This window comes from Marmota monax, unplaced genomic scaffold, assembly GCF_021218885.2.
Source record: "Marmota monax isolate L192 unplaced genomic scaffold, Marmota_monax_Labrador192_F-V1.1 WCK01_AAM20220418_F8-fsc00042, whole genome shotgun sequence".
NCBI lineage: Eukaryota > Metazoa > Chordata > Mammalia > Rodentia > Sciuridae > Marmota > Marmota monax.
Window position 1 is genome coordinate 8,953,899 of NW_026693008.1, and position 18,213 is coordinate 8,972,111.

The following is an 18,213-nucleotide window of genomic DNA, read 5'->3' on the forward strand; positions in this document are numbered from 1 at the left end:
CTGAGTTTCTAAGGAGTTAAGAAGCTCAAAACATCTGAATGCATTGTCCATGCCAGGCGCGGTATGCATGCCTGTAATCCTAGCTGCTCAGGAGACTGAGGTGGAGAAGCGCAAGTTCAAAGCCGGCCTCAGCAACTTAGTGATGCCTTAGCAACTCAAAAAGACCCTGTCTCTAAATAAAATATATATTTTTTAAAAGGGCTAAGGTTGTGACTCAGTGGTTAAGCATCCTCAGGTTCAATCCCCAATATGAGAAAAATTTTAAAAATGAGAGAGAGAGGGAGACTGAGTAGCACACTAGACACCAGTCACCGTTAGCTCTCCTCATCCCCTTCTTCGCACTGCTCCCACCGTGGCCACATAATCATGCTTCTAGCACCTTTCATCCATGGACCAGGTTTGTACTAGCCATCTTTCAACAATCCACACTCTTCCTTTTTTTTTTTTTTGAGTGGAATCTCCCTGTGTGGCCAGGCCCAGCATCCAACTCCTGGGCCCAAATGATCCCCACCTCCCATCCCTCCAGCTGCTTGTAGAAGCCTGGTCTACAGGCACTTACACTACAGCTCTCACCCATCAACAGTCCAGTCTTGAACTTGTCATACCCCTCCTCAAAATATCTTTTTTTTTTTTTATGTCAAAATTTAGGGGCTGGGGTTGTGGCTCAGTGGCAAAGCACTCGCCTAGCACATGCAAGGCCCTGGGTTTGATTCTCAGCACCACATAAAAAGAAAATAAAGGTTTTGTGTCCAACTACAACTCAAAAAAATAAAAATTAAAAAACAATTATTCCATGTTGTATTACTTTTTTCTTTTTCTTTTTTTTTTTTTTTTTTGGTACCAGGGATTGAACCCAAGGGTGCTTAACCATTGACCCACATCCCCGGCTTTTTTTTTTAATAACTTTATTTTATTTATTTACATGTGGTGCTGAGGATCGAACCCAGGGCCTTGCACATGCGAGGTGAGTGCTCTACAGCTAAGCACTAACCCCAGCGCTTTTTTATATTTTATTTAGAGACAGGGTCTCGTTAAGTTGCTTAGGGCCTCACTAAGTTGCTGAGGCTGGCCTTGAACTTGCATTTCTCCTGCCTCAGGCTCCTGAGCCACTGGGATTATAGGTATGCGCCACCGCAACCGGCTCATGTCAGTATTTCTTTCTTTTTTTTTTATATACCTTTATTTTGTTTATTTATTTTTATGTGGTTCTGAGGATCGAACCCAGGGCCTCACACATGCTAGGCGAGCGCTCTACTGCTGAGCCACAACCCCAACCTCCTCATGTCAATATTTCTATAATCAAAATAGCTTTAGTGTTTTCTACCCGAAAGCCATCAGACCCTTATACCAGTTGTTCCTGGTTCACTTTTTCCTGCCTGCACCTTCCCAAGTGCTACTCATTTTCCGAGCCACCTCCTCTGGGAGCCTTCTCCTAACCACTGTGGAGATGAGGTCCACTCCTTCAAATTTCTACAGTTTTTCCTATATGTGCCTCTCTAGCCTCCAGCTACTCCCTGGGATCCACTGGGTTTCCTTTGGTTTGACCCACTCCATTTTCCCAAGGCACCAGCTCACTGAACACAGGGACCCAGCCCAGTTTCATCATGGTGAAACTAACTAGCATGGTACCAACCCACCACCTCCAGCTCAGTTCATACTGGTACAGAAAATAAACAGACACTCAAATATACCATATCATGTTGATTCATCTAATCTTCCACAGAGGCCAGAAAACAGGTCAGAAGGTCACCTGGCCTAAGGACAATAAACTCTTTCCCAGAAGCTGCTCTTTGAGACAAAGTCCAGGATGAGCAAACAGAGATCAGAGAGGCCTCTGGGCCCCCTGTTTTCATCAGGGTCGTGACAGCCAGAACACCCCACCCTGGGTCACAGAGTAGACTAACCAGGGGCCCTGTCTACCTGGTGAGCTGTGGCTTGTGGCCGGCAGGAAAGGTCTGGGTATAAAAATCAAGAAACTGCCTGTGCATAAGGAGTGTCTGGGGACTCTTCCCTCTGAGGGATCTCTGACTCTGCCTCTCTCTTTTTTTTTTTCTGCCTCTCTTTTCTTCCTCATAACACACAGGGCCTTTCAGTGATAGCTTTGGAGTCAGAGAGACCTGAGTTTGAATCCTTGTTCTGTCGCTTGCAGTGAAATCAATGTTCCAGAAGCACCTTGAGGAGAAAAATTAGGCAATAAAGGGCTAAGAGCAACATGGGGTACCTAATCAGCTCTTGAATATAAAAATGCTTCATTTGTCTTTATTCCCTGTCACCTGCTGAGCATCCTTGTCTAGGTGGAGCACAATGAAGCTGACTTATGTCCTTCCTTCCAAATCTAGACCAGAAGGTCCCAACAGATGAGGGAACGGGCTTAAAGCATAGGTCACCTATCACTCCTCCTGCCAGACTGTCCAGAAGGCCTCTGGCAGGTCTATTGTCAGGGCTGGCACCATTAGAACTGTGGATGTGCTTAGGTGTCACAGCACTTTCTAAGCCACCATATCTGCCTCCCTGACCAAAGCATGACTGAAAGGTTTGCTGATGCTTCAAGAATTCTGAAACTAAAGCTTAATGAGATTTGGCCTGGCGGTGGCACACACCTGTAGTCCCAGCAGCTCAGGGCGCTGAGGCAGGAGGATCACAAGTTCAAAGCCAGCCTCAGCAAAAGGGAGGCACTAAGCAACTCAGTGAGACCCTGTCTCTAAATAAAATACAAATTGGGGCTGGGGATGTGGCTTAGTGGTCAAGTGCCCCTGAGTTCAATCCCTGAAACCCACCCCACCTCACAAAAAAAGCCTAATGAGGTTTGGAAATCCATTTTTAACATTGACTTCCTGCCAGATGTTTGTCACTGATGCTACCTCATGCCAGAGCCAGGATAAGATGAACCACTGAGGGGTCTTGGCAGTTGCCTTTGGCTTAGTGCTGTTCTGTACACAAGGGCACAGTCTGGAGTCTGGTCAGGAGTTGACATAAGCCCAGAACTGGGAACCCCTGGTTTCCTTGCCAATTATTGGTTCCCCAAATTGGGACATTTGCCTTCACTGTGTTTAATGTTTAATCCGTGTTTATCCAGCATGGTATTGATTGATGGTCTGAGTGAAGTATCAGGGCAACAGGAACTTGGAGACCATGGACGGTGCCATGGCGCTTCGGGTGCTGCTGTGTGTGTACCTGGTGTCCCTCCTCACCCTACAGGCCATGTCTGCTCCAGGCTTGGCCAGAGGCAGGTCCAAGGGCAGCGAGGTATGTGGCTAAGCCTTTGGGACAGAGGAGGGACACAAGAACCCCCACTCTAGGTACCAGAGCCATCCCCACTGCCTGCATACCTCTGACTACAGAGGTTACTTCCTAGCAGTAGGAGGCAAGACTGAGAGAGGACCCAGGCTTTGTCCCCTCCCACCCCTGAACAGAGGGGCCATGGTCCCCGAGCATTCCCACTCATACTTGGCCTTGGCTTTGTTTTGCAGAAGCGACAGGCTGTGGACACAGTGAGTGAGAGTCTTGGCAAAGGGGTCTGTGATGGGGCCCTTATTACAGGTTTGCTTTCTCCTGCCCCTTGCGGGTGGACTCCTTCTGTGGGTGCCATATGCTCCCGTGTCCCAGGAATTGGGGGATTGTTCCCACCTCACCTCACGCCCCACTGTACAGTCTCAGGCAGAAAAAAGGATCTTCCTGGGAGGGTTGATCTATTCTTCTGGGCACCTTTCAAGCATCAAAGCTGGGGGCTAGGACACAGAATGACAAGGAGGTCTCTCACTGGCCTGTCCCAGGCCAAAGGTCCCTCTTGTCTCACTTTAGACAGTTGATGGCGTGTTCATCCGGAGTTTGAAAGTCAACTGCAAAGTCACCTCTCGTTTCGCCCACTATGTCATCACCAGCCAAGTGATCAACACTGCCGATGAAGCCAGGGAAGTGGCCTTCGATGTGGAAATCCCCAAGACAGCCTTCATCAGTGACTTTGCCATGTGTGTGGCTGCCTTGACTCCCACACCCTGTCCCAAAGGTGTCTGTTCACCTGTCCCAGCCTAGGCCACAGTAGCCAGATGTGTAGATCATCTGCTCCCTTTCAAAAGGCCCACAGCTGGCCTCTGTGACCATGGCTGCCCACTGCACTGCCCTGGGTCCCCAGAGCATTGCAAGGCCAGTCAGGAGATACTCTCCTATGAGGGCTCATAGGAGAACAGAGGCTTCTCCGTGTCTAGGCTCATCATATCTCTATTAGGAAGAATCCATGTGATCAAGGAGGGGTGCTTCCCCCACTGAGGGCCTTCTTCTCCCCCCGCAGCACAGCAGATGGGAAGGCATTCATTGGGGACATAAAGGACAAAGTGACAGCATGGAAGCAGTACCGGAAAGCAGCCATCTCAGGAGAGAATGCTGGCCTCGTCAGGTGAGTTCTGAGCCCTCCCGGCCTAGCCTCTAGAGCTGAAGGCTGCAGAGGTGGCCTTGGGTGGAGAAGAGCCCCAGGATAGTAGAAAGGGAAGCAAACTGCCCAGCTCTGGTGCCAACACAGATGCACTGGGCCAGGTTGATGCCCACTTGCCCTTTTCCCAGATCTGCTTCAGGGAGAAGTGGGTCCCCCCATCCCTGAGCCCTAATCCTGACCAGCCATCTGAGACAAGGGTAAGGGTCAAGGAAATCTGGGAACAAGCATGAAAATAAGAAATTGATTCTGAGGGCCATGCTTTAGGTGACAAGGATCTACATGTCATTTACTATTTGTTTGATGATTGTTGCCTCTGGTGGCATATCCAGGGCCTCAGGGAGGAATATGGAGCAGTTCACTATCCACATCAACATTGGTCCCCAGAGCAAGGCCACATTTCGGCTGACCTACGAGGAGGTGCTGAAGAGAAGACTTACACAGTATGACATTGTCATCAAAGTCAAGCCCAAGCAACTGGTGCGCCATTTTGAGGTAGATTGAAAGTCCCGGGGCAGGGCTTCTGTCTCTCACTCTCACTATGGTTCCCAGCACTGGCTCAGCATGAATCACATGCCACCCTAGGCCTGGGAACACAGGGAGGGAATTGATCCTCCAGGTGGGTTGCAATGGGCTGTTCTTGGGCAGAAAACTCTCTGAATCTTCCAACTCCCTCCTCATCTCTGAGCCTCGGTTTGCCCATCTGCTAAATGGGGAATTCCTGCATTCCCCAGGAATACCACAAGGATCACAAGAGACACTGAATTTCCAGGTAATTTGTAAACCAGAAAGTCCTGGGAAGCCCAATGGGCTGAGTTGAGGGGTTTCAGACATGCACATCTTCATTGAATAAACATTTTTGGAGTGCCTACTATGTGCCAGGCCCTGTGCTGAGAACTGCATGGGCACTATACACAGTAGGTATCCAGGTCACATTTAGGCTCTTGGCTGAGACATTTAGGCTCTTTGCTGTCCCAAACGGGGCCTTGGTACAGAATTTCCTTCAATGGTGCAGATTGACGTGGACATCTTTGAGCCTCAGGGGATCAGTAAGCTGGATGCTCAGGCCACCTTCCTCACCAAGGAACTGGCAGCCCAAACTATCAAGAAGTCCTTCTCAGGGAAAAAGGTACATGGAATGACAGGGGATGGTGGTGGGTCCCCAAGGACTTGGCAGCCTGACCCATCCATGAGGCAGGTCTAGGTTTAGCACAGGAAGCAGGTAGGGATTCAGGCTTCCCTCGGGGTGAGAGGAGCAGATGCCATGTGGTTGGAATCCCAGGGAAACTCATCACTCCCGATCCTTAGAACAATTTAGCAAAACCGGCACCCTGAGGTGAGGCAGGTACCAAGTCCAGCTCTACCACTTGCTGGCTGCATGGTCTGGGCAGGGGGAGTTGCTTGAACCTCAGTTTCCTCTTTGCCTGCCTCACACACAGCATTTAGAGAGATGTTCCACACAGAAGCCAATCTCAGGTCAGGTACGGTTGTGGTTAGGACTCAAGGCTTCAGTTTTCCTCCCTCTCTCTCTCTCTCTCACCAGAAGTTGAACTCAGGGGTGCTCAACCACTGAGCCATATCCCCAGCCCTTTTTATATTTTCTTTAGAGACAGGGTCTCACTAAGTTGCTTAGGGCCTCGCTAAGTTGCTGAAGTTGGCAAGATCCTCCAGCCTCAGCCTCCTGAGTCACCGAGATTATAGACACATGTCACCGCACCCTTCTTCAAGTTTGTTTTTTTGTCTTTGTTTTGTTTTGTTTTGTTTGTTTGTTTTGATTTTGTTTGTGATGAGCATATCTTACTTTTAAAACAAGCAAGCAAGAAGAAAACAATAAAATTTCTTTAAAGAGAATGAGGAAAATACACAAATATAGAAAGTAGTGAATAAAAACCATCCCTAGTGTCCTCGAGGACCAGCACCACTCAAACCTGACCTCAGCTCTGTTTCTGGGCCTTTCCTTCTGTTTCCTGCTCTTTGTTGACCAGGCGGATTTTATTTGTGAGCAATGTGCTGTAGCCTTGCTTTTTTACTTGATAGTTGAAGTTGACTGAGGTTTTCTCATTCCTTCCTACTGCTATTATTTGGTTCTTGCTTATGTACCCCAAATGGTGATGCTTACCGTAGAAAATTCCAGTGACTGAGAAGCACAGAGGACTGAGTCTTCTCTCCTATCACATACAGATGTGCACTTTCAGCAGCTACGTGAATGGCCCACTGAATTAGTTTCTGTGACCAGGCAAACACACACACACACACACACACACACGCACATACATACACACGCAGAGAGGTGCACATCTTCCTACTTGTGTGCACAGACTAGTAATGTCTCAAACCCTCAATGATTCCAGGGTCATGTGCTCTTCCGCCCCACCGTGGGCCAACAGCAATCCTGCCCTACATGCTCTACATCCTTGCTGAATGGGGATTTCAAGGTCACCTACGATGTCAATCGAGACAAGCTCTGTGACCTATTGGTGAGCCTGAAACTTCTGGCCCCAGCCCCAGAGGGTGGGCAAGGGATGCTTATGAGAGAGGATTCAGTCACTTTCCTCTATTTCAGGTGGCCAATAACTACTTTGCCCACTTCTTTGCCCCCAAAAACCTGACGAACATGAGCAAGAACATCGTTTTTGTGATTGACATCAGTGGCTCTATGGAAGGTCAGAAAATGAAGCAGGTAAAGTGGCTCGAAGCAGTTCATTCAATGGAAATTTCTTCGGCCCTGTTACTTACCCCATTGCAGTTTGGCTGAGAGATTCTGGTTTGGGTGATTGAACTGGAAATCCCAGTTGTTAGGGACTGTAGCATTAGCTACTGCTTCCTTGCTGGGCAACCTTGGTCAGGCACTTCTCAATGGCTACAAGGAGGATAATATGGTGTCGCATTATGGCACTTCCCCATGGAGATGAGCATGGAAGAGCAAACCTGTTTGCTACAAGTTCTGGCAATAACTAAGGTGGTCTGCAAGAGGGCATCTTTTTTTTTTTTTTTTGGTACCGGGAATTGAACTTGGAGGCACTCTTCCACTCAGCCTCATCCCCAGCCCTATTTTGTATTTTAGAGACAGGGTCTCACTGAGTTGCTTAGGGTCTCCCTTTTGCTAAGGCTAGCTTTGAATTCTTGATCCTTCTGCATCAGCCTTCTGAGCCACTGGAATTATAGATGTGGGCCACCACACTTGGTCTGCAAGAGGGCATCTTGCAGCAGGGCACAGCCCACAGCCCTCGGTGCTCTGAGTGTCCCACCCGTGACACAGTGAAGCTGTGGCTGGACAAACTGAGTTTTAGAAATACAGCCAAAACACAGGGGGACCTTTCTTAATCCTGCCCCATCCAAACTCCTGATCATTCCTTGACTCTGTGCTGGGTCTTTTGACTTCTCCATGCCCTTTATGCTCTTCTCTTAGGATGACCTGGCTGTCCTGTTCATCCCCTCCTACCCATCCACTGTGTGTCTCCATCCTGTGGATCTCTGACATGGCTATCTGGAGTTGATGGAAGGTGCTATCCTGAGGCCACCCTGGGGCTGTGTTCCTCAATGGAATGTCCTGTCCTTGCAGACCAAGGAGGCACTCCTGAAAATCCTGGGAGATATGCGGCCACAGGATTACTTTGACCTGGTCCTCTTTGGGTCTCAAGTGCAATCATGGCGGGGCTCACTGGTGCAAGCGTCAGAGGCCAATCTTCAAGCTGCTCGAGACTTCGTGAAGCACTTCTCCGTGGAGGGGGGTAAGGATGGGAATCCCAGGCCACCTGGGCATTACTTCTGTTTCTTTGGGATATGAGTGTACACTGGTCTGATTTCTCTCCTTTTATAGCCACAAACCTGAATGGAGGTTTGCTCCGGGGAATTGAGATCCTGAATGCAGTTCAGGGAAACCGCCCTGAAGTCAGTAATCAGGCTTCGATTCTCATCATGTTGACAGATGGGGAGCCCACTGAGGGTAAGCTTACTGGAGGTATTCAAGCTGATATTGGAAACACAAACACTGGATGGGCCATTGGGGACACAAAGTTTCGGGGTAAAGGCAAGGATCATCCTGAAAATATAATTAAGACCACAAAGTCTATGAGAACTTCAAGGTGTACCTCTGTCCTGTGAGTTGGGGGTATTTCTGCATGACATGGGCCCTGGGGGATAGGCAGAATTCCTAGATCGAGCTTAATGGAATATATATATATATATATATATATATATATATACATACATACAGATATGTGCATGTGTGTGTATACATACATATATGTATATACCAGGGATTGAACCCAGGGGTGCTTTTACCACTGAGCTACATCCTCAGCCCTTTTTATTTTTATTTTTTTATTTTGATTTAGGGTCTCTCTAAGTTACTAAATTGCTGAGTTGACCTCAAACTTGTGATCCTCCTACCTTAGCTTCCCCAGTTGCTGGGATTACTGGCATGCACCATCATGCCTGGGCTGGAATTAATAATTTAATATATTTAATATATTCAGCATCTATTGTATGACAAGCCCAAGATGAGGGAGTAAGGCCTACCAAGAGAACAAAAAAAATGACTCTTGTTCCACTACTGGGGGCAGATCCAAGGGCAGAGGTTCTGCTAAGGGCCCTTAGCAGAAAGACAGGGTGACAGGGGTCTGTGAAAACACAGACAAAGGAGTACCTGGGCTAAGTGAGGCGTGGAAAGGCCTCCTAGAAGAGGTGAATCCTGAGCTCAGTATGGAAGGAAGAGAGAGAGGGAAGTAGGAAGGGATCCCTGGCAGAGTGGGCAACCTGAGGTGGGGGGGAAGGTGTATGCACTGGCAGGGCCTGCCCCCAAACTGTGCAGAACAGGTGACACATAGTGGAAAGTTGTCAGGGCCTCAGAGGCCACACCAGGAGACCTGGGAAGGTTTCAAGCAGCATGAGATCTGCTTGGATGGATCCATGTGGTTGGCAAGGGTCTGTGAGGAGCGCCATTACTAGTTATTGCAGTTGCCATGAGAGCCGGGAGGAGGTGATATCTCTAGATGCCCATGGAGATTGGAGGTGACCTAAGATGAAGCTGTGGACCCCTGGGAGTGTTCCCCAAAGCCTCCTAGCACCCCACATGCTGTGGGCCAGCAATCTCATAACAGCCTGGATGTGTGGTTACAGGAGTGACGGACCGTCCCCAAATCCTCAAGAACGTCCGTGAAGCCATCCGGGACAAGTTCCCACTCTATAACCTGGGCTTTGGCCACAACCTGGACTTTAACTTCCTGGAGGTCATGTCCAAGGAGAACAATGGATGGGCCAAGAGAATCTATGAGGACCATGATGCCACTCAGCAGCTACAGGTCTCCCCTGCACCCGCCATATACCACCACCAGCATGCCACAAAGAGCCCTGCCTTTGTGGCCATTTGCCCATCAGCCTAGAGGAAAAGATACAGCTCTGATACAGAGTTCAAATTAGCTGTGTGACAGCAAGCCAGTTGCTTAACCTCTTTGAGCCTCAGATTCCTCCTCTGAAGAGGGGATCCTGACACCCTACTTGGTGATTAGATTTCCCATCAGGTACCCATGGTGCTCAGCTCTTAGGTTGCACCCCCTGTCCCTGCAGAACTTCTACGACCAGGTGGCCAGTCCCCTGCTGGTGGATGTGGAGTTGCAGTACCCCCGGGATACCATCTCTGCCCTGACCCAGCACCGACATAAACAGTACTACGATGGCTCGGAGATCATGGTGGCTGGGCGCATCGCTGACCAAAAACTGAGCAGCTTCAAGGCCGAAGTGCAAGCCCGTGGGGTAAATGATGGGTCATGGAGGACAGAGAGGACAGATAGCAAACAAGCCCCCAACCCACTTTTCTCAATCCCTGCCTGCTCCTGGGGGCGTCTCTTTCCTCAGAGAAAAGAGGCATGCACCCTCTGCATGCCACATACACCCCAGGCCTGGGGGCTAGACAGGCTGGAATGGGGTCAATGTGGCCTAGATTAGCTATAACTCTTAGGCCCCAAATGGAGCACCTGTGACTGCTCACCTCATTCCTGCAAGGCTATGAGAGAGCAAGAGGCCAGCTTCTCTCTTCTTACTTGAGAACAATTTCCCAAATACCTACTGTGTTCCAGGTTTTGTGCCATGGTGTAGTATAGACATACATGTGCCCAGGTATGTTAGAAGAAGTCACAGGTGTTTGAGTCCTGGACCCTGCCTTCCAGGGCATGGACTCCAGCCCACAGTGCAGTTAAGGGTTCAGAATTCAGGCTTTGAGAAAGGAGAGCCAAACTGGTCCCTGGCTCTGCCCTGACCAGTTGGGTGACCTTGGGCAAGTGAATCCAGCCCTCTAGGCCTCAGTTTCCTTTTTGGTACCATGGTGGTAACATTGCCACAGAGTATTGTAGGGGACAAATGGAACAGTCCATGGGATATCCTTATGCAGTGCCTGGTCTATAGGAGACCCTTGGAGGGTGGACCCCATAATTGTACCCAGGAAGAGAAGACCTACTTGTGTGCTATGGCATGTTGCACGGGCAGCCCACCTTGAACTTGGAGAAGAAGATCTTAGTAGAAACAGCTGGGTGTTTGCTGGCTTGGTTCTCCCATCCTATGGGATCCCAGAGCCTAGGCCCAGCCTGGTTCCCAGATGGTGGTTGAATGAATGAATGGATGAAGACAAGAATAGGCTCGGGAAAGAGGAGGATGTTGACAGTGAAACTCCAGAGGTGACCGTGGGGCGCTCAGAGCCTTGGACACCAGTGAAGTGTCGTGCTCATCATGGCTCATGGCCTCTCTCCCTATTCCAACCCTCAGGAGGGACAAGAATTCAAGACAACCTGCCTAGTGGATGAGGAAGAGATGAAGAAACTGCTCCAAGAACGTGGCCACATGTTGGAGAACCACGTTGAGCGCCTCTGGGCCTATCTCACCATCCAGGAGCTGCTGGCCAAGAGGTAGGACCCTTGCAGCTGCCAGGAGTGGGAACTGTTCACCCTAGGGCCCCCCATGTCTTACAAACAGAGAAGGGGAAGTTCTGGGCCTTCAGGGTACAAGCGGTCACATTTACTTTCCTCTTGCTTTGCTTAATGAGTTAATATCAACCAGTTGGTCAATAGTGTGGGTGGGCCCTCTGGGGGACAGGCGGCCTGCTGTTTACCTCATTGAGCTGCCTTGGCGGAGGCTGCTGTTGACTGTGGGGCTGTGCAGTGTCTAAACACACTCATTTAGTCTTCAAAACCTTTGGGGGAACCTGGCGCGGTGGTGCACGCCTGTAATCCCAGCAGCTTGGGAGGCTGAGGTAGGAGGATCATGAGTTCAAAGCCAGCCTCAGCAATTTAGTGAAGCCCTAAGCAACTCAGTGAGACCCTGTCGCTAAATAAAATATTAAAAAGGGCTGGGATGTGGCTCAGTGGTCAAGCGCCCCTGTGTTCAATTCCTGGTTCAAAAACAAAAAGACAAAAATAAAAAAAACATGAGAGAATTCCCTTATTATCCTCATTTAAAAAGATGAGCAATCAGAGGCTCAAAGAAATTAAACTAGCTGCTAAATTCTCTATGTATCTCCAAGACATACCTCTCAACATTGTCAATCTCCAGAGTTCCCCCCTCTGGCTGTTCATGAAACCCGGAAGTCCCCAGTGCCACAACCACTGAACAGGGAACGACAGATTTTTGATGTTTGTCGAATGAATGAATGAATGAGCGAACCACTGATGGAAGGAAGAGGGAATGCAGCTCTGTTATGGCCTGTACTGGGGTCTTGGAGCCAACCTCTGTCTTGCCCTACAGGATGATGGTGGAAGGGGAGGAGAAGAACAAGCTGTCATCCGAGATCCTGAAGATGTCACTGGACTATCAGTTTGTGACCCCACTGACCTCCATGACCATGCGAGGCATGAAGGACCAGGAAGGGCTGGAGCCCATCATTGACAAGGCCGAGGAGGGTATGAGCAGTGTCCGGGGAGGGGGAGTCTCTGGGCCGAAAAACTCCCGGGTTTTAATTAATTCTCTTCTTTTTTCCCTCCCTTCCAGATTCTCAGCCCTTGGGTGAGTTGAAATCGTGTTGGTTTTAGTGCAGGACTTCCCATGGCTGGGCAGGTGGCACGTGCTCCAGCCCCAAGCCCGCAGCTGCCCATACCCACCCCTTCCCTGACCCCACCCCTTTCCAAGCTCCTTCCTTCCCCTGAGACACCACTTCACTGCAACTCATGGCTGCACCCTGGGAGCCCCTGCATCCACCTCCAGTGAGGTCCCCCACCCCCCTGCACAAGCATGCATCTCTGAGGAGGTGGGGGACACCTGGGGAGGAGTAAGACCCCCAGTAGGACTGGTCCCTGGCCTGAATCATCTCTGGGCCCAGGGTGCACTTGTGGACTGAGCCTGGTGCCCGTGCATGTGGAGCTCCATGGTGACACTGTCCTCTTTGTCCTTGTCTTCCTCAGAGATGCTGGGACCCAGAAGGAGTAAGTGGCAGCCATCCTGGAGACACGTCTCTACCTCTTCCTCACACTGCTGGCCCTCTGGCTGAGAAAAGCCTCTGGAGTATCACCCGTTCCACTCTCTTCAATGCCTAGAACAGTCCCTGTAACAGTCCCCCTGACGAGGGCCTGGCTTCCCCAACCTGTGGGAGGAGACCCAGGGGGCTAGCCCACCATCCCGGGCCAAACCTCTGTCCCTATAACCCAAGAGGCAAATGAGGGCACTTGATGCTCTGAGGTCACCCTACTCCTGTGGCCTCAGGCCAGCCCGCCTTAGGGGAGGTCATTAGCAAAGTGACTGGCAGCTCCAGGAAGGCCCGGTCACCTCCCTCCACAGTGCCGACACTCTCTCGCCCACAGTGTTCGTGCTGTCCGCTGCCCAGCCTTCCCCGACTCGCTCAAGCCCCAACTTCCAGGAGTTGCCAAACCAAGTGACGGGTGGTGAGTCCTTGGGAGTGTTGGAGGGGTGACCCCGACTGGCCCATCTGTCTCTGGGACTTGCCTAGTTGAACACTTCCTGCCTGATCCCCAATCTAATGCCTCCATGCTGTGTTCCCAGTGGACACTGACCCACACTTCATCATCCACGTGCCCCAGAAAGAGGATGCCTTGTGCTTCAACATCAATGAGGAACCTGGCGTGATCCTGAGCCTGGTACAGGACCCGGACACAGGTGACTCTCATGCCATCTGCCAGAGAGGGCAGGGTCAGGCTCCTCCACACTCCACATTCGACCACGGTTAGGACTGCTGCCATAGACCCCACTGCCCTGTGCACCTTCTTCCACTTTTCTGGGCTCTGCCTGCTTTCTTCTCCACCCCCTGGCAGGACCCCACATAGGACCAGCTTCATAGATCTGTGACCCACCCAGGAGCATAGGACATAGACTTAGAAGGGTCTCATACTTGGTTTAATGCTCTTACTGTCTTGAAATCCTTAACCATTTTTAAATGAGAAGCCCTTTTCTTTCTTTCTTTCTTTCTTTCTCTCTCTCTCTCTCTCTCTCTCTCTCTCTCTCTCTCTCTCTTTTTCTTTTTGATACTGGGGACTGAATATAGGTGCTCAACCACTGAGCCACATTCCTATCACCTTCCCCCATTTTTTATTTTTGAGATACGGTCCTGCTGAGTTGGTTAGGGCCTCACTAAGTTTCTGAGGCTGGCTTTGAACTTGCAATCCTCCTGCCTCAGTCTCCCAAGCCATTGGGATGATAGGCGTGCACCACCGTGCCCAGCAAAAAGCCCCTCATTTTTATCTCATATGAGGTTCTGCAAATTACATGGGGGTCCAGCCCCAACTCCCCCAGCATGGCTATATGGGGCCCCCAAAGTGCATCTCTCCAGCCCTGCTGGGTGATGGGGATAGCCTCCCTCTCCATGTTTTGGCTCTTTTTTTTTTTTTTTGTACCAGGGATTAAACCCAGAGGCATTTAACCAGTGACCCACATCCCTAGCCCTTTTTATATTTTAGTTAGAAACAGGGTCTCACTAAATTGCTGAGGCTGACTTTGAACTTGTGGTCCTCCTGCCTCAGCCTCCTGAGCTGCTGGGATTACAGGAGTGCGCCACTACGCCCGGCATCTCTCAGCCCTTACCACCCCCCCCTAGTCTGGTCAATCCAGTTGCCGTGTTTGTTGAGCACTTACAAGGGATGAGGATGCAGAACCAAGACTGTCCCTGGCCTCATAGAGGTTTGGGGAGGGAGAAAGAGAATAGGTCTCCAAATTCCTAGATGATAATTTCAGAGTGTTGGAATGGTGAGGATGGAGAGCTGGGCCTCTGTGAAGAGGCTCTACAAATATATTTTTAGCACCTGCTGGGAGCTTGGGAGGTCCTGAGACCAAGGAAGGAGCAGGCCCACAATCTGCCCTCAGGAAGGCAGGCTTCCTTCAGAGCCAGAGCCCAGAGCTAAGTCTGGGCTATCTAGTGCAGCTGGAGGGGCAGGGAGCAAAGTGGGAAGGAAAAAGGTGGGACTGTGAGCAGGACCAGTCCCAAAGCCCCCACTGGAGGGGAGGCCCTCAGACAGTGAAGGGTGTGTGGAGTGGGGGGCCTCCAAGATGGAGGCACAGCATGAGTGAAGGCTGACAGCCCCCACCCTGCTACAGGCTTCTCAGTGAACGGGCAGCTCATCGGTGACAAGGCCAGGAGCCCTGGGCAGCACGAGGCCACATACTTTGGGAGACTGGGCATCGCAAACCCTGCCACAGGATTTCAGCTAGAAGTGACCCCTCAGAACATTACGCTGAACGCCGGTGAGGGTGGGCCCGTGTTCTCCTGGAGGGACCAGGCTGTGCTTCGTCAGGATGGGTAACTAGACTGGAAGGGGAGGCGGGGGAGGTGACATGGGTCAAAGCCCAAAATGCCCAGCACCAGCTGTGTTGTCTGAGCCCACAGATGCCACATCCACCAAGCAGTGTCAGGGAGTGTGATGTCCGTGGGGCCTAAGCAGGCAGGTCACACTCCATGCACCTTCCAATGACTCTGGCCCAGGCTGCCCGGCCACCCGTGCTCCCAAGGAGTCCTCACACTCAATTCCACTCTGGTCTCCACCAAGCGAAGCCAGATCACCTCCCAGCTCAGAAGCCACTTCTTCCCTGAAGCCCTCACACTCTCTTGTTCTCCTGAATCCCAGCACTGTCTTGGGCTTCCCATCTGGTACCTGTCCCAATCTGCCTGGTCACATGACTGTCCCTTTCATCACGCATTCATTTATTCAGCAAATTCTTCAGGGCACCAGAGCCTGATTCTGAGTAGCAGAGCTATAGAAAAAAGTGGAGTGAGTCTGGGGTGGAAGACACAGGTGATGAGTCAGAGGACACAGACTCGGATATTAGACTGGCTGGTGTCTGAGTCCTGGTTCCACTGCTAACCAGCACTGTGATCTTGGGCACGTTACTTAACCTCTCTGAGCCTTGGTCCTCAGGAGATCAGAGTGAGAAATGAATGATGCAGTTTGCATAGAGGGGTTGGCACAGCCTTGGAAGCCTTGAGCAAGAGCAACACAAAACACGGAGCAAGTAACACCCAAACATCTGGGGGTGAAGGCCTTGGGGGGTGGTCATAAGAGCTGGGTCCCAGAGGGCAAGGGCAGCTGAATGGAGGGGGATGCAGTGCAGCTGCTCTTGCCCTGACGGACACCTGGCCCTGCAGGATAGTGGTGACCATCAACAAGAAGAGAAGCCTGGTGGTGTCCATGGATGACAGGGCCACCTTTGAAGTTGTCCTGCACCGAGTGTGGAGGGGGAGTACAGTCCAACGGGACTTCCTGGGCTTCTATGTGTTGGATAGTCACCGGATGCCGGCTCGGACACATGGGCTGCTGGGTACGCCTGGCAGGCGGGCAGAGCCGGGGGGGGGGTGCTGGGTGTTGAAGCCAGAGTGCTTCTAGGTCCTGGGCCAACAAGACAGGCCAATCTCCAACATGGCATCCAGGTCTCAGCTTGAGTTCAGGCGGGCTATCCTGATGAGGCTGGGGAGGTGGCTCAGTGGTTGAGTGCCCCTGAGTTCAATCCCCAGTACCAAAAGAAAATGATGTCTGGGGTTTAATAACAGCAAATTCTCTCCCTCCTTCCTTCCTTCCTTCCTCCCTTCCTGGTGAGGGTCTTGTCCCACAAACAGGCTGTGATCCAACCCACAATGAAACAACACCTACGTGAGCCTGGGGGCAAGGATAGGAGAGAGCTCCAGTTAGCAAACAGAAAGACCCAGAGAGCTCCCAGGGACCTTGTGAGTGGGGTGGACACATAGCCACACTGCCATCTGTGTGGCCAACTGTTGATCCTGCCTTCTATGGGCACCTGCCCCTCAAACCTCTCTCCCCAGGCAGATGGGTTAGATTGGAATTGGTTAAAAAGACAGGAGGCAAGTTGGGTGAGGTGGCGCGCCTGTAATCCTGGCAGCTTGGGAGGCTGAGGCAGGAGGATCTTGAGTTCAAAGCCAGCCTCAGCAACTTAGCGAGGCCCTAAACAACTGAGTGAGAACCTGTCTCTAAATAAAATATTTTAAAAAGGGCTGGGGATGTGGCTCAGTGGTTAAGTGCCCTGGATTTAATCCCCAGTTACCCCTCCACCAGTAAGACCACCTGAAGATAGATAGATCTGCATCTCTACAAGTCAGCTAAGATGGCTTTAAAAAATATATATATATATATATATATATATATATATATATATATATATATATATATATATATATATATAAAGTTGTTGATGGACATAATATCTTTATTTTTATTTACTTTTGTGTGGTGCTGAGGATCGAACTTAGTGCCTCACATGCTAGGCAAGCGCCCTATCAGTGAGCCACTACCCCAGTCCCTAAGATGGCTTTCGATGCCAAGATTTATCAGCAACAATCGATCAAAGCAGGATCCACTCCTCCTGATAGTAACTGCTGCCTCCACTGTGTCTTTCCAGGACAATTCTTCCACCCCCTTGATTTTGAAGTGTCTGACATCCACCCAGGTTCTGACCCCACAAGGTCAGATGCTACAATGATGGTGAAGAACCGCCGGCTGACAGTCACCAGGTGGGTGGGCTGCTCCCCAGCACTCCTGCCCTTGGCTGCTTTTCATTTGTTCTTATTGATCAGGGCCTTCCTCTAGGTGTCACATGGGTTGGAGAGCTTTCTGGGGGAGGTACAACCTTACCAGTTTCTAAGAGTGACCCCAGTTGACTTGTTCGTCCTCAGAGGCTTGCAGAAAGACTACAGCAAGGACCCCCGACACGGGGCAGAGGTATCCTGCTGGTTCGTCCATGACAACGGAGCTGGACTTATCGATGGAGCTCACACTGACTATATCGTCCCTGACATCTTCTGAGCCCTCCCACCAGCACACCAGTCCTCCCTTGGAACCACGGCAGAGGAGGAAGACAGCATCCTGATCTGCCACACCTCCTAGAGCAAGCTCATCCCTTGTGTCAAACCACCCTAAGACTTCCATTAAAGAGAAGCTGTGTCCAACCCAGAGCTGGTTGCTTTTGGGGAAGGAGGACAACGAGGGAACAACCTGACATGCTTCCTCCCTGGGAGGGCTCAGGGATCACAGCAAATCCCGGGGTAGGAAAAGCAGGTCTGAGCCTGGGAGGGGAGCCCCATCCACTCTGCCTCCACCCACCACAGCCTGTTCTCTGCAGCCGCCTGATTCTATGCTCTGCCCTCTGGGTGCTCCCCCATACTCTTGCACACAGCTCCCTCTGCACACTCAGGGACCCAAGGATGATCTGGCAGCATGGATGTCCCAGCTGATCGAGAGCTTCCTGTAGCCAAGCACTGTCTGAATGATTTACTTGAATTCTTTAAGTACATTTCACCATGCCCATTTATAGCTGAGGAAACTGAGGATTAAGTAATCTGTCCAGAGTCA

General features: G+C 50.8%; 1 protein-coding gene across 2 annotated transcripts; it reads left to right on the forward strand.

Moving 5' to 3' along the window:
• Positions 1-3,099: 3,099 nt before the first annotated feature.
• Itih1 (inter-alpha-trypsin inhibitor heavy chain 1) lies at positions 3,100-17,810 on the forward strand. Of its 2 annotated transcripts, XM_046452888.2 has the most exons (22): positions 3,100-3,246; positions 3,471-3,491; positions 3,802-3,968; positions 4,289-4,393; positions 4,759-4,921; positions 5,442-5,555; positions 6,778-6,903; positions 6,990-7,106; positions 7,989-8,157; positions 8,247-8,372; positions 9,548-9,729; positions 9,995-10,180; positions 11,186-11,325; positions 12,161-12,315; positions 12,404-12,418; positions 12,814-12,834; positions 13,210-13,290; positions 13,409-13,522; positions 14,954-15,155; positions 15,999-16,171; positions 17,264-17,375; positions 17,538-17,810. In XM_046452888.2, the coding sequence occupies exons 1-22, from the start codon at positions 3,133-3,135 to the stop codon at positions 17,665-17,667; spliced, it is 2,733 nt and encodes a 910-aa protein (XP_046308844.1). In that variant the 5' UTR covers positions 3,100-3,132; the 3' UTR covers positions 17,668-17,810. The 2 variants fall into 2 exon arrangements, with proteins under 2 accessions (XP_046308844.1, XP_046308845.1); XM_046452889.2 differs by lacking the exon at positions 3,471-3,491.
• The last annotated feature ends 403 nt before the right edge of the window (positions 17,811-18,213 follow it).